The sequence below is a fragment of the Ictalurus punctatus genome, chromosome 11 (assembly GCF_001660625.3).
Source record: "Ictalurus punctatus breed USDA103 chromosome 11, Coco_2.0, whole genome shotgun sequence".
Taxonomy (NCBI): Eukaryota; Metazoa; Chordata; class Actinopteri; order Siluriformes; family Ictaluridae; genus Ictalurus; species Ictalurus punctatus.
This window is the reverse complement of record NC_030426.2, coordinates 21,437,990-21,454,788: the sequence shown is the minus strand read 5'-3', so window position 1 is coordinate 21,454,788 and position 16,799 is coordinate 21,437,990. Positions and strand designations below refer to the sequence as shown.

The 16,799-nt window shown below is 37.3% G+C and overlaps 1 protein-coding gene across 1 annotated transcript; it reads left to right on the top strand.

Annotated features, from left to right (window-relative positions):
- The first annotated feature begins 215 nt into the window (after positions 1-215).
- On the top strand, positions 216-15,455 carry slc35d1a (solute carrier family 35 member D1a). The gene is made up of 12 exons (XM_017480176.3): positions 216-419; positions 3,327-3,360; positions 3,450-3,536; positions 5,461-5,528; positions 5,984-6,055; positions 6,196-6,264; positions 7,899-8,001; positions 10,376-10,468; positions 13,516-13,583; positions 13,670-13,748; positions 13,896-13,978; positions 14,085-15,455. The coding sequence occupies exons 1-12, from the start codon at positions 310-312 to the stop codon at positions 14,191-14,193; spliced, it is 975 nt and encodes a 324-aa protein (XP_017335665.1). The 5' UTR covers positions 216-309; the 3' UTR covers positions 14,194-15,455.
- Positions 15,456-16,799: the final 1,344 nt, after the last annotated feature.

Here is a 16,799-nt window from a genome sequence, read left to right as displayed (position 1 = left end):
CTCTAGGTGGCGACAGAGAACAGACGCGCCATCTATTTTAGTAGCGTGTGGCCGAATCTCAAATGCCTTCCTGGTTTTCTGTCGAAGTGCACTACTCATGTTGCAATACAGTCTTTCATGCACCCTACGTAGTGTACTGTTTTTAGTTGGGGCCTAGTGAGCGGTCGTCACGCGACGCGAAGGGAGCGGGGGCGGAAATATGCCGGAAGTTGAGAGACGTCAGCGTGGAGAGAAATAGGGGTAAGAGAAGCGGTACGCGGAGTGACGGGATGTGAGGAAAGACTGAGAGAGAGAGAGAACGACTCCGGGATGGCGGCTGAAACCCTGACGCTGTTAATTAAGCTGCTCGCTGCGGTTTTTTACGGCGTGAGTTCTTTCTTCATAGTTGTGATCAACAAAAGCGTGCTGACCAACTACAGGTAAGAAGACTCACTTGTCTCAGGTGGGATTAGGACTGCTAGTGGGAGTGGGACTGAGAGGAACTTTTAGATTACATCCGAATTCTCCTAATAGTGCACTTCATGTTAAAACGATATAATCCACCATCTCTAGCAGCTCCACTGGATTTGGACGTGGCCCAAGTTGTAAGTATAATTTAATTGGGGATGAAGTAAGTATCAGATGTGCCTCTGCTGTATCCTCGTGGCACTCTCATGGGGAAAGGAGAAAAAAGAAAAAAAAAAAACTTTATGAAATGAAGTGTGACATGTTTATGGAGCCAAGACACATACATCACGTCTCTCATTTACAAAAAGCCTATTCATGCCTCTGCTGAGATTGAGATTGAACCAAAATAAATAAATCACACTTCACTGTTATTTATTACAAATCCATGGAATACAGGTTCCCAATCCTGGTCCTGGAGAACCCTGCATACCCTGGACAGAGTTTTCACACCCACTGCTGAGGAGCTTCACACCTCCAGGGTTGTGGGTTCGATTCCCGTCTCCACACTGTGTGTGCGGAGTTTGCATGTTCTCCCTGTGCTTCAGGGGTTTCCTCTAGGTACTCCGGTTTCCTCCCCCAGTCCAAAGACGTGCGTTGTAGGCTGGTTGGCATTTCCAAAAATTTCCAAAATCCGGAGCGCGCGTGTGTGTGTGTGTGTAAGAGAGAGAGATCGTGCCACCCAAGTTCCCTGGGATTGGCTCCTGGGCCGGATTCATGCGAATCCTTTTAAGAAAGCAGTTAAAAAGGTTCCTTAAGAAGTTCTCTTAATGTTCGTCTTAATGTTTTTTTTCTTAAGAATAAAACGACAGTTGTGTAATAGCTACAACAAATTCAATACCGCCATTTTTTTTAAATGCATCGATTCATCTTTTTTTTTTTTTCTTCTTTTTTTTTTTTTTAAGCAGTCACCTGCCGATCATTTATTCAAACATAAAGGGCGTGAGAACATTAACCAACATTTACCATCATAGGAGAATTTCCTTGCTGGAAAGTGGAAACCATTAAGCAGTATTGGTATGCTAGTTTATATAAATAATATATGGTAGTAGTTATACAGTATTTTATTACATCTTGCAAATTTTTATCATTTTGTTTTTAATTTTTAATATTTGAAACAACCCAAATACTTCATTACAAATCTTAAACGTTAGGGCTCTATGACAAGTTGGCAGTTATCCTAATTTTAACAAATTTACTTTGATTTTTTATTTTTATTGTATTTTTTTTAAAGAATTTGAATTTTTCTTATGTTTTGTCTTAGGAACAATCGTAAAGGGAGGGAGAGAATAGTCAAGAAGAATCTTTGGGAAAACTAATTTCTTAAGTTAGAAAATAAGAAGAAAATGGCAGTTAAGAAGAATTAATTTTTATTATTTATTTATTTTTTTAAACAAATGTTTCATGAATCAGGTTCCCTGGGAACTGTACACAAACTGTGCATCTGTACATCCAAGTATACAAACCGCAAACTCCCCAGTGCTGAATTAACAACTAGAGTGTTTACTGAGCTATTTCTTGTGTTTGGTTATGCCCAGTGTCCCAGTATGCTAGTGTGCAAAGACTGTAGGTGTTAACTCAACACTCTGGATATTACTGTGCCGTACTGTGCAGAAAGTCCTGGGCACTGTATTTTGTTGCACACAATGTTTTTTTTTTTTTTTTTTTATGTCTTCTGAGTTAGAGGCAGTACAGAAAGATTTTAGATTTCCAAGCATTACTTTTCCACCAAAAAATTTAATATTGCAGAAAAATGTTTGTCAGTAAAATCAAGCAACGTATTGCATAACAAACCAGTTTTTTCAGGTAGAAAAACAAAATGAAGGCTGCTGGGTTTTGCTGCCAAAAAAAAAAAGCCAGTTTCCATATAAAGCAGCACAAATTCTACCTGAGAAAGCAAAGTGTTGTCACACCAAATACTTTGAGTTTGTTCAGTTTATTATGGTTTACTGCTCTTTCGAGTATTCTTTGTTGATGTAGAAATGTTTCATTTGATTTTTATTGAAGGCTTCTTTGCTCTGTACCGAAGATTTTTGCACAGTAGTATGTTGTATGTTTGAATGAACTTGGCAGACACGAGAACAGTGTGTGGCTTTGTTGAGAAAATCATGAAGAGACGTAGGTGAGATTCAACGGGCGCATTGTTTTTTTTTTTGTTTTTTTTAAATAAAGTCATCAAAAATCTGGAGTAACACACATGGAACTATGTTGTGATGAAAAAAATCCAAAATAATTCAGTATTTTAGCATCTTCAAAGTAGACATTTTCGCTTAGGATTTCCAGAAATGTATTCTTGGCGTTTTCTCAACGGATTTCTTGAGGAATTTCCCTGAGATGCTTTTTTAAACAGTATTAAAGGAGTTCACACCGACGCCGGACTCTTATCGGCTGCTTTTCAGAACATTTCGCTCCGAGTCGTCCGTTTAAAATAATATTTTTTTTTGTAAATAAAATGTTAGTTTTCTAATGAAAGAAATGAATATGTCGGCACGATTATTTTTTTTGTCTACAACACCGATTTCAAACATTTAATCACACACCTTCAGATCAAAATGTTTTTAAGACCATGAGAAACAGTTCAGTCGAGTGTCCACAAACTTTTGACAGGTAGTGTATATATCATGAAACTAGTTTTTCAGACATAAAGGACATGATGTCATTGTGCTGAGTACGTGGGGCTTAAGCCTTCATCAGAGTTGCTAAGTTTCAAATAATACAACGAGCATGAGTGTACACAAACAGCGAATCAAACACATTATTACAACAGTTTAAGAAAAGACATGTTATAGATGTGATATATTCAACAATCTGACAAAATTATTTACATAACCAAAATGGCCATTTCTACCTGTAGTGACTTAAAACATTTCTGTCATTTACAGGTTTCCTTCATCGATATGTCTCGGCATTGGGCAGGTAAGACACATTTCCTATAGTAGCTCTTTTCTCCTGTGGTTGGTGGTGTAGTGAAACGTCCTGTTTCTGTGTTGCCGTGTTAATGACAGATGTTGGCCACAGTGTTGGTGCTGTGGTCTGGAAAAGCTCTGCGGGTGATCACCTTCCCCGGGTGGGAGCTCAACATCCTAAGCAAGGTGAGCACACCTCTATCTCATGCACACACACACACACAGTGCTTGTTCACACTGTCTACGTACTCCGCATTAACGTAAGGGATAACGGTCAGGCTTCACTGTTCTCTCATTCGTTATTTTCCAGTGACGTTCACTGTCATGTTTTGGGGCTCAAAGTGCGACGCAGTCGCACTTAACTACAAGATCATGAGCACGATGGCGCTGATGATGGGATTAGCATGAAATTGAACTAAAGGCTAGTTAGCGCTGATGTAAAGCCTAAATCCGAATGCACAAAGGCAGGTAAATATACAGCATTGTGGGTAATGTAGGAAACCGCTAACCAAAGTGAAAACAGACCACAAAAGAAGTTTAATCTAAAAACAAAACAAAACAAAGTCATTTCAGAATTTCATTACAAAATAAATATATGCTTAATATTGTTCATCGGGACTTTTATATTCGGTGCACAGCAGGAAGTTGTACCCAGTTCATTAAATAGATTTATTAGGTACCTGAGAGATTAATATTGACAGCAGTCATTTCATTTGATGGCAAGTCAATTGTGTGAACCTTTTCTTGCTGTAAGAAAGGCCGCATTCGGACCGGTGTAGTAGAGACGATACGAAAATCAGAGTACGTCTCAATAAAAGCGTGTGTATTACAAGCCAGAAAATACGAGTTTTTGTCAAACATCTCGTCTAAGACTTTACTATCAAGAGGGTTTTTTTTTTTTTTATTCATAAGTCGCATCAAAGTCGGAGTTGTGGTTGGAGTTTTTTATGGCATGACTGAAAAATATTGCAGTTCGTGTATCACAGTATTAATGTCCAGTTTAAAAACGCACAACACACGCCAGGTTTGAAAATTAAAGGAACAATTTATTACGAAATCTTTTTTTCAAAAGCTATTAAAAAGCACATCTGTGTCTGTGTATGTATGTTTGTGTGTGTGTATGTATATATGTGTATGTATATGTGTGTGTGTATATATATAATATATATATATATATATATATATATATATATATATATATATATATATATATATATATATATATATATATATATATATATATAAATTACACACACACACAAAGGAAGCAAGATCAATTAATTGTTTCTTAGAAAGGTATTTTTGGGTATGCCCTTTCCTTAAAATCTCTTACATTGTCAGTATTTATCACGTTGTTGTCATTAGCTGAAAGAAAGAAAGACAGGGAGGGAGGCTGTGAGGAAAAGTGTTGTGCTAAGTAAAATAAAATATAAAAAATGTAAATAGTGCGGCAGTGTGCTTAGCCAAAAATACATAGTGGTTTTGTTTAGTTCCAGTCAGCAGTGCCATGGTCTTCCGTGGGTTTGATAGCTGTACGATAAAGTTACGAACATACCAGGAGTGACAGCTGAGGTGACACTACAATGTGTTTATAACAGCAGCGGATTACACAACTAAGAGGCTTACAGTGCAGCCGTGTCCCCTACACCAACAAACTCAAGTTATTTTAGTATGATTTCAGGGAAGTGTAAACCGAGAGAGTTGCAACATTTTTGTGAAACCAGTGAAGTAATGACCCTTTAGGGGATTAAAAAACAAACGGGTGGATGTTAACTTCGCCACCAGCTTGCTCAATAGGGATTAATTCACACACTTAAAATCTGTATACCATGTTTGTGTTTCTGTAAAGCTGCTTTGAGACAATGTCCATTGTAAAAAGCGCTATACAAATATAACTGAATAAACGCGGTCTGTATTTTGAAGTCAACAGTGGGGTAATCATCTGATCATATACCATGACTAACCATGTCTGGAACTAGAACAACCGCACTGGCACGGCGTGTATCATTTCAGACATTTTGAGATCAAGAACTTCAATGTTGATATTATACTCCTAGGAGGTTCTTGATATTAATGAACAAAACTGATTTTTATTTTTTTTCTGTTTCAGACCTTTCCTCTACCTCTTCTATATGTAGGCAATCAAGTAACCGGACTCTTTGGAACAAAAAGGCTAAAGTATGATATTTTTTTTTTTTTAACACCACAAACGCACCCCAAGGCTGTGTTCACATTAGGATTTTTAATAAGAGTGTGAACACACAAATCCAGTCTTTTCAGATCATATTACAGCCACATTCCTGTGTGGTGTTCGATAAGATCCTCATTATCTCTGCGATTAAAAGCTTGTGTTTTGTTTATTGTGGAAGAGTGACGTTTCATTTCTCGTTCATGACGTGCGTGAATCATGCATGTTGACTTGTGCACATGCGGGTCGCTTCAGCGTAGAGGTCTGTTTACACTTACAAATCCAAATATGAGTCGTTAAGGCAATAAGATCAGACCTGGGAAAATAAAATCCGACTAAACAATGCAAATGTTACTGTGAGAATCAGGACTCTGTGAAGTATTGTGTTGTGTATTGTAGCGTCCTGGATTTAATTAATGATTACATTTTATTTCTCCATCTCCAGTTTGCCAATGTTTACAGTGTTGAGGAGGTTCTCCATTCTCTTCACAATGCTTGCTGAGGGCTTCTTGTTAAAGTGAGTGAACAAGCAGTGTAAATAATAGACAGTGAATAACTGTAGCAATACTGTTTCAGTAAAGATGTCATGTATGTTTTCTCCCTGTGATGATGATGATGATGATGATTGTGATCATGATTTTTTTTCTGTTCTTTTAGGAAGACATTCTCATGGCCAGTTCAGCTCACTGTATTCACAATGATCTTTGGGGCTTTTGTCGCTGCAAGGTAAATCTCTCAGCTGAGCTGAAATAATTACACCATACATTACTATTGGGACAATAATATCAAATAATTACAGTATGATCCCATGACCCTGAAAAGGATAAGCGGTATAGAAGATGGATGGATGGAATTATAGTATGATAAATGAACAGGAGGCAGAGCATGAGAGAGATGACTTTGGCTATTGTGGCAAAGGCACAGAAAAGCACAACATACAGCAACCTCATCAAGATATCATTTAGGCAATATCAGTCTCACACTGAAAATATGGAACTAAACATTCAATAAAACCCGTTAATTGAGTAAAAATAAATATAAGAAAATATTAAACAATTAAACAACAGCTTTTCTTCTCACACTACACTGCCATTCCAGTATGTTGTCACTTGTCTAATTAATGTTATAAATATTTGTGGGTGAGTATAAAGATGTTGAGGTTATATTGTTGTTAGGCCGGTCACGATAATGACGTTATCGACTTATCGTACGATATATGGGCGTGACCTCGATCATTTTGCCGACCTCGATATCGCCCGTAGTGTTTACATAAGAATGAACGTCACAGACGTTTAAGCCGCTCGCTTGGCTTCTGTCCTCTCGACTGCTGTAGGGCTGTCAAATTAAAATTCGAAGTTAAGATAAAAACGCACATTCGAATGCAAAAACTGTGCGTTCGAATTTAAGATTTTTACCTAGCGTTAGATTTTAATTAAAACATACTGTCGAAAACAAATGACACGCAAGATATTAACAACGCAATGTTTTTTGAAGAAGAAAAATGTAGAAAGGAAAGTTCTAGTGTTTTGAAATAAAGTAAAGTAAATGAAGTAAAGTCGGGGATCGAGCCGCTTAAGCTGCGTGAGCTGAAGCTGAAGAGTGAACGAACGGCGGTAAACTGAAGCGCTTTACTAGCGGGTTAATTAACTCACCCGAACACTTCCTATACACGTATGAGATTAATCAGACCTTTACACACAACATAAACACAGTATCACAACTCGCTTCCGCACCACAGAATGATGCGAACACACAGGTGAACATGAAGTTAAGTAAGACGCTCGGTAGAACGGTAAGTCACGCTGTGAGTACGCTGGTTCTGTAACAACGCACTAAAACACAGATAATGAAGAACTAAAGCGTAAAGAATCCACAATATTGTATTACAGTCCATTTTATTTGTTCTTTTGGTTGTGTGGTTTTATTTAATTTATTTAGTGAATATTCTTAATTAAAAGTTCATTTCTCTTTGAGAGAGTGTACTTGCATTATTATGCTGTTATATTATCATTATATCGGAGGCATAAAATGGTTTTAAAATGACAGTAATATCGTTTAATCGCAATTATTTCTGCGACAATATATCGTCCAACAAATGTAGTTGTCGTGACGGGTCTAAATGTTCTTGGCACGCGTGAGTTTTATTAGCTAGTTAACTCAAACAATACTGCATTCAGTAGAAAACATTTGCACTATGTAGATGACTGCAGTACCGAAAGGGTTTTTGAATCACTGATTGCGTGCCTCAAACGCATTCAAGGTTTGTAGTACAGTGTGTCACTGTCATTTTGATGTTGTGGAAATACTCTACTCTAACCTTAATTAATGCCTCTTGTGTGTCCCACTTCTGTTTCGTCCAGTGCCGACCTGTCCTTTGACCTTCAGGGCTATGTATTCATCTTAATGAATGATATCTTAACTGCTGCTAATGGAGCCTTTGTTAAACAGAAGCTGGACTCTAAGGTAAGGTGTTGTCATGCCACTAAGTGAATACAGGCTTCTACAGAAAAGCTGAAGTTTACGTAGATTTCATGCTTAAGATAAGGGTGATTTCGCGAGAACTTTATTTTATATACGATTATGTGCTTGAACAAATGGCATACTGTGAAGCTAATGCTAAACATTTGCTACTAGGTTCGAAGCCGGACTGTTTCTGTCGTGTAGAACAACTTTCAAATACCAACTGTTTTGTATTTTACATCACAAGTTCTGAATAAACAATAGTGCAGGGTTACAATTAGTGCTACCTGATGTTCGCTACCTACACAGTGTAACACAGTAGTCAGTTTTATATATACGATACACTCCAGTACTTAACATCGTCTAGAATAGTACATGAGTATGCGATTTTTGGACAATTATACACACAGAGTACATACCACAGCACTGGTGAATTCTTGAATTTGATTGGTCGGAAGGTGTTAGTTAATTTTCTAACACGGCTGCTCCGAGAGTAGTGCCAGCTCCAAGGCAAATCACAGGTTTATAATCATGCATGTTAATGTGTATTCATTATATTAATACACAGGGACTTGTATGGTGGATGCTACTCAAAATCTTAACCTAATAATAAATGCTAGTAATGCCGGTATAGGAAAATAATCACCTTTGGAGTGGTGAAAGTATCCCTGTGTTGGGTCGGTTCGCCTCACATCACTCCGTCATTGATTTATTTTTCTATAACAGCACACCGCCGATTTATTCCTTACTTACAGCGTTTAAGTTAACAGCACTGGAGTGAAGTAAGGTATATTACTCAGTCAATTGTGTGCTGTACTAGTAGTAATGTTAGTAGTAAAAGCACACTGAAACTGTAATGTGGCCTTTTTACATGCTCAGTCAAATGGAATAAATTTATACAATTGGGCTAAAAAAAAAATTGTATTTCTAATAAACTTCATTGAATCATTTATCAAAACGTGTGTTCAACCTCCAGTATGCATAACAAATTGGCATTTAAAACACCTGTATGCACAGCTGTACTTAATAGATGTTGGGAAAACGTCACTCATTCTGCAGGCCACACTCATTTGCATAAAGAAAGCCCCCCCCCCCCTATACACACACACACCATATATGGTAAACAACTTCCCTTGATTATAAAAAGATCTTCATCAACAACGAGGTACAGATCCTGTTACACTACGTAAGAATGGTTTGTCTTTTACAGCAATATGTGCACATTCAACTGCCCCAGTTACATTTAGAAACCCTTCAATGGCATGAAAATCCATCATTATCGTAGTCTTTTCAGGTTTTATACTCAGAAATGTCATGCATTTTGGCATTAGCGATATGACAGTGAGTATTTGGCTTATAGTTGTTTGGGAAATGCCGGACCAGCCACTAATTTCTCATTGTAACGTGCCCATGGCTAAAAACCCTAGAATAAATTTTACATTTATGGAATTTGGCGGACGCCCTTATCCAGAGCAACTTACATATATCTCATTTATACAACTGAGCAGTTGAGGGTTAAGGGTCTTGCTCAAGATCCCAACAGTGGCAGCTTGGCAGTGCTGGGGCTTGAACTCCTGACCTTCTGATCAGTAACCCAGAGCCTTGCGTGTGCCAAAACTTTAAGCAAGGCATAATCTCAGTCAATCTTGAGATGTGCCAAATGATTTTACTGTACATTTCATGTGTGTCACCTGCAGTGAACAATAGAGGTTCCTGCATACGCATGGTCAGGAGTGGGCGTAAATATGCGCACATCCTCATGCAAAATAGGAACTTGATAAATCATAGTCTATGCTGTATAAACTGTCACGGTTTACACACCAAACTATAAGCATGGTTTATATGCTTTACCTTCATATCAAGTATTAATTTGCAAGTAAAGCACAGTAATAATGATTAGACTGATTCATTTAACCTCAATTGATTTAAAAAAAAAAAAAAAAAAATTCTTTAATGAACAGGACAGTAACAACTCCAATATAAATACTCCCGTATCAGGACATGTCTAGTTGGAGCAGCTACAAAATGACAACAAAAATGTATTTTATTCATAGATCCAAACGCCACGATCCGTTTATCTGGAGTGTTTTGGATTGAATGTTGTAAAGTATGCCGTTTTTATACAGTGAGAGATTTCAGATATTGAGATCTTGAGATAAGATCCAGCGTGGAGAATAAGAGAGTCATCGACAGAAGGGTTTGCGCTTTTATTCTGGGTAGAAAAGTTGATCCGTAAGTCAGATGTCCTGCACTGCGTATTTTTAGTTTTGGGAGCGTTCGAAAAAGAGACCGAGATGTGAGGAATGCATTCATGACATCTGCACGCGGGAATGTACCATAAATAACCCTGTCTGTTTCCCTGTCTCCCCCTCCTCAGGAGCTGGGAAAGTATGGTCTACTCTATTACAACGCTTTATTTATGATCCTGCCTACACTCCTTTTGGCACACGTCACTGGAGAAATGGATAAGGTAAGCAGTCCGTAATATAGAGCGAACATCGAGACACGTGCGACAGTTGATGTTTGAACTTTTTAAAGGTCAAAATGTAGAATAGTTTCTCTTGAAGGACTTCCATTATAACATGAAATGACTGTTTGATGGACATCCATCAACAATCCCTCATCACCAGAGCTATCTGGCGGCTTCGGTCAGACCATCTGCTCCCCTGCTTAGAGGTTTTCTCTTTCAGCGCTGCTTCAGTTTTACATTGACTGATAGTCAGAAATTCCCTTCAGGATTGTTTTGTTTGCCACGAAGAGCAAAAACTACATTGCTGAGAGATTTTATTCCGTTTTAACTTTTCACTTTGAACGCATGTTTCACGACTAGCTGCTCCTTTTCAGGACTCAAATCATGATAAACGCCCCATGAATGGCTCATTTTATGCAGCGCTGTGTGTTCACAGCAAGGCCTCAGTTTATTCAGCACGCTTTCCCTCAGAGGAGCGCGAGCTGCTCATGCACAAAGCCACCATTATACCCACTTGGATAAACAGGTTGAATATAGTGGCTCATGGGGATGTGCATGAAATGAAAGCAAGGTATTCTGCAATATATATTCAAATCATGGTCGTGCTTTACATAACGATTTCCTTACTTAACATTGTTTAGTTAATATTAACAAAGCGTCAACTGCAGAATTAATAAACTGTAGGTCGTTTTAACAAGAAAAGGAATAAAATTGATAAAAACCCAAATAGTCACACAAACATTTGTTAAAATGTTAATTAAATACACCCTCGTTGACTGTTTATTCAATCCATGACTAAACATAAATCCATGTAAATTAGCAAAACTATTTATCAAATAAAATGAAAACATTTCTCATATTAGCTAATATAAGATAACAATACAGCAAATATAATATTATTAAACCTATTTCTAGATGATTGTTACTAATTTCAAGCCTGAAATAGTCGTCTTTTGTTGGCAGATAATTTAGCTAATATTAAGCACTTATCACTAGAAAGAAGCAAAGTTATCTGGAGATGGACTAAGAATATGTAAAGTTTGACATTAGTTTAAAAAAAAAAAAAAAAGCCTAGAAATAAGTTGAATAATCTTATTTGGTTTATAGTAATCTTATAATAGGAAATACTGGATAAATAAATTTGACTAAATTCAAGATATTTTCAAAAGTATTCTTATTTATTATTCATAATAATAATAATAATAATAAGAAGAAGAAGAAGAAGAAGAGGTGTTGTGGTGGCTTAGTGGTTAGCATGTTTGCCTCACACCTCCAGGGCTGGGTGTTTGATTCCCATCTCTGCTATGTGTGCACAGAGTTTGCATGTTCTCCCTGTGCTTCAGGGGTTTGGTCCAGGAACTCTGGTTTCCGCCCTCAGTCCAAACACATGCATTGTAGGCTGATTGGCATTTCCAAATTGTCTGTAGTGTGTGAATGTGTGTGCGATTGTGCCCTTTGATGGTCTGGCACCCCATCAAGGGTGTCCCCCGCCTCATGCCCCGAGTCCCCTAGGATAAGCTCCAGGCTCCCTGCGACCCTTTTATAGGATAAGCGGTACAGAGAATGGATGGAGGATGATGATGATGATGATGATGATGATGATGATGATGATGATAATAATGAAGCCTTTTAATGCTCTGTAAACATTTATTTATTTATTTATTTGTGGTGTAATTTACTGAACTGTTGGTAGTGGATTGTCTTGAATTTTATTCACATTACAAAAGGAATAGCCAGTTTTATCCACACCTGACACACAGGTATTCATTCCAACCAAGTAGGGACATGCAGTTCAATAGCTGTATCAGGTTCGCCTCTGAAGCAGCGGCAGCCGATATTCTGCGGACGAGATTCATCTCTGCGTAACATCATTGTTTTGTTATTCTAACCGTGATATTGAGACAGTTTTGCTTTTACTCTTTTTGGTGGTGCCCAAACACGGAAGTGCAAACTAATTCCAAGCACTTCCTTATTAATAGCTGTTTTTCCTCTTATTCCACATCCTCTAATCTCCCATCATAACGTGTTGAAGTTTACCGAAGAAGTGTGTACTGTTGGTTTGTATGTCTACTTCAAGGTCTTCATTTAAAAAGTCTTCATTTAAAATCTAACGCGATTTATCCCACAAATTCAAGGCTTTCAGTATTAAATTGTCCCAAAATGTGTAGTCCTCACTCGCACCACAAAGGAAGCGTGCGTTAAAAGTCGAGCTGATCGGTTCCACCGGGATTTTGCGATCGCTGAAATGAACGCAAAACCAAGCGGACTCCGCTTGCAGTTTTTAAAACCGATCGCAGATTTGGGCCAAGACGCATCATGTGGACGCCGTCACAGTGCGCATTCAGCCAAAGCCCTTTGTGATTCACGTGCATCGAATATGAGTACAGCTAAAAGTTCTCATTTAATCATTTACAAACTTCACCGTGAAAGACCGAGGAAAAATGCGAAAAATTTAGTGCAACTGCAATATCAGCAAATTCAAGAGGTTTTCTGCGGGAAAAAAAAAAAAAAAAAGCACAAATAACTCCAAGTTGCATCGCAAATTATGAAGGAAAAAAAAGCTGCAGCAAAATCGAGCATTTTTGCATGAAACAATGACAAAATAACTGCGAAATCCTGTACGGACCGTCTAATGTTACCTGCTGCCGAGCTGAGCTAGCATACACTGTAATGCTGACAAGTGAAATATCAATTCAACCAAAAGTATCAGGAGAGCAGAAAGCACTCTCCCAGATTAAAGCCTGTCTGCTGTTTTTTACCTTCCGTAATTCTTCTCCGTAGTGTTAGATTTTTCTCGCTGTAAAACACACATAACTAGACCGTTTCCCTTCCCATTTCAGCTGTCAGGACATGTTTTGATATTTGGTATACCGCTTCAAATGTAGTCTTGTATAAAAATCTTTAAAATGATTCAATTTACCCTTAGGAAAGCAGTGGAAACCCTGAAAGTGACATGTTTTGCCTGTATTTCCTCATTTCTAAGTCGCTTTGGATAAAAGCGTCTGCTAAATGAGGAAATGTAAATGTTTTGTCTCTCTTCTGTCTAGGCCCTGGATTACGAGGGCTGGTCAGATAGACTCTTTGTCGGACAGTTCATCATGTCTTGCATAATGGGGTAAATTAATATAAAGAAATAAAGGTTGATAAAACGTGCAGTTTTATGAACGTGACGTTTAATGCTTCGGCGATTCTGGATTTTAGGTTTATCTTGATGTACTCCACCGTGCTCTGCACTCAGTACAACTCTGCATTAACGACGACCATAGTTGGCTGTCTGAAAGTAAGCTTGTTTAATTATTTTATTATTATTTTTTTTTTTAAATAAAAATTTGGGGGGCGGGGCGGCAGCTGGATGGCTGACATCATTTGGATTTTGCATTTTGTCATTTATTGCTTTTTTTTTTTTTTTTCTACCTTGGGTTTACAGAATATATTAGTGACTTATATCGGAATGGTGTTTGGAGGGGATTATATTTTCTCCTGGACTAACTTCATAGGTCTGAACATCAGGTACGCTATGAAACTTTATCGACGATTTCTGTCGTCCCGTTAGAAAAGGTGTCAACTGTACCAGTGTGCTAATTGTGTGTACGTGTTTGTATGCGTGTTTCCTCAGTATTGCTGGTAGTCTGGTGTACTCGTACATAACGTTCACGGAGGAACAGAGCAGCAAACAGGGCGAGAGCATCAACAAGCTGGAGGTGAAGGGGAAAGTGGCTGTATGAGCAGCGCTTCAGCTCAAGGCTTCGAGGAAACCGTATCCTGTAGTGTTTGGGCTTCGGGTGACCCAGAATGTGAAGGGCAAAACACGTCAGGGCCGATGTAAAAACATCGCTTATGAACTGAGCAAGATAAGACATGTGTGGTATGATGTCATTGCGAAATGAAAGAAAACTTTGTATGTGTTTGATTATTTATCCTCTGGCTTTTTTTTTTTTTTTTTTTTTTTTAATTAAAAAAAAAACATATATGTTTATGGGAGATTGAGACTGTATTTTGAAATGATTTTGGCATGTTTTTTGGGTACTCTCAACTTGAATTTCTATATTTTCTTATCAAACTAAACAGTATAACTTGTCATTCATGGCAATATTATGCCATTTTTGTTTTTGCTTCCATGAACGTGCCATATTCTTGCTATTTTATGTTAGTATTGTATATTAGTAGAAGGCTTATATTGTTAAGTTTTATGTTGTTGGTTTTTTTTTTCTTTCTTCAGTATTAGAAATGTCTGTGTAGACATTCCACATAGGATCATGTAGTAACTTGTTTTTTTGTACCCTGCTGTGCTGTTTTCTTGCACTTTATAGAGGTCACAGGTACTTTTTATTTCGTAACGAACAATGAGGAAACGTTTACTGTAGGTTAGTGAAAACTAAACTCAAATTTTTTCCATTGTTTTTAGAACTGCATTTGGGTGATGAGAGGACAAAGAAAAGATGTATGTCCTGCATACATCAGTGTTAATATCGTTGGTACTTTTTGACCAAGTCAAAATGTGAAGACAAGTTCAGTCAGTGCTATCTAGATGTTATACATCTGGAATCCTCTGTAATTTGGCTGTATCCAGTCTGAATATTTTTGCCTGCATGCAATACACAAAGAGATTAAAACATTTATCATACAGTTGAATTATTATTATTTTTTTTTCCTCAGATGAATGCTCAGCTTTCAAGCTTAAGGATGTTCTAGCTATAGATGACTTTTGTTTATCTTGTGTTGCTTTTTGGTTATGGTTATTTTAAAAGATCCTCACCGAGCACTGAAGCATTAAGACATGGAAACAGCTTGTATTTACCATTTAGTATTTTTCCATTGGACATTGTTTGTAGGAATTGTTTTCTTTTCTTTTTTTTTTTAAATTTTATTTATTTTTTTAAAACTTTTTTTTTATTTTTATTTTGTTCATATCAACAAAAGCTCTGTGGTTTTAGAAGTGCAAAACCGAGCTTGCATGTATGTTATTAAAATACCTCAGTTTTCCATTGGTTGGATTTACTCTTTTTTTTCTTCTTCTTTTTTTTCCTTTCTCCAGACAGCCAGATTCTTTTTCTGTTTTATTTATTATGGAGTTTCCTGGAGTAACGAATGTGAAATTAGTCATTTAGTCATTTGCAGTATTCTGTTTAGTGTGTACTTGTGTAACTGGTGCTGGTGTATATATTAATTTGTTCATGTAAAAACAGTAGGGAAATGTGCAATATGAAATGCTGCATCATCTCATATTGCCGATGTGTTTGTCTACCCCCCCCCCCCCCTAAATGGCCCATTAATGGTCTTGACAATAAATCATTGGTCAGGAAATTAGATAGTGACTAGAATGGGATAGCTTTTCCCTTTGATTTCTTTAAAAGTTTAAAGCCTTGTGGATAAACTTGCAGACAGATTTTTATTTTTATTTTAGTTTAGTTTTTAGCATTATTTGTCATTTATTTTAATTTTGTCCACCCAGACACGTGTTAGTTTGCAGTTTACCTCAAACATTTGAAGCATTATCATGATTTTACCTTTGCCTACAAGAAGACTATATAAGTGAACTTCCCTGTTTCTAGCTTTTCCCCTAAACAGTTCACAGACCAGGGTCTGTTTTTCTTTCTTTTTTTTATGTTCTCCCCATGTCTTTGTGGGTTTCCTTTGAGTTCTCTGGTTTCCTTGCATGCCTGTAGGTGGATTGCCTATGTTAAATTCACAAGGAGTGAATGAGGGTGCTCTATCCAGGGTGGATTCCTGCTTCATACCCAGCCTTCCCAGGATAGGCTCCAGATCCACTGTGACCAGGATAAAGTGCTTTCTGAAGACGGATGTTCAAATGATTCATTTTATGTTGAGCGCTAGCTGTTCATTTGAATTTCAGTAGTTTAATCCGTCACCTGTTAATTTATAATCCGTGTCCAGTGTTATTTGTTAATTTCAGGTCAAGTGTTTTCCATGTAAAAGGACAGCTCACCTTCATGCTTCATCCATTAAAAATAATTAGTCTTGTACCACCTTTTTTATAATAATAATTATAGCTGTAAATGTAATTGACGTGGCCAAGTCCACTACCTTTACTTTTGACATGCTGTCAACATGTAAAATTGAAAGTTCGACTTTTTTTTCCCTTGATAATTATTTATAATTAGACCACAGAGTATCATGTAGCACTTTGTTGATATTTGGCTAAAAACCCAGGACTATCGTTCGCAAAAGTAGGTTTTTAACATTGGTGTCCAGCTTGACGGACACCAACGGTTCTCCAGGCAAAGTTGTTTCAAATGAGAACAGCTATCATTTGATATACGTTACTTGTGTATTTTGACAACACTGCATTATATATAATGCATATATACTT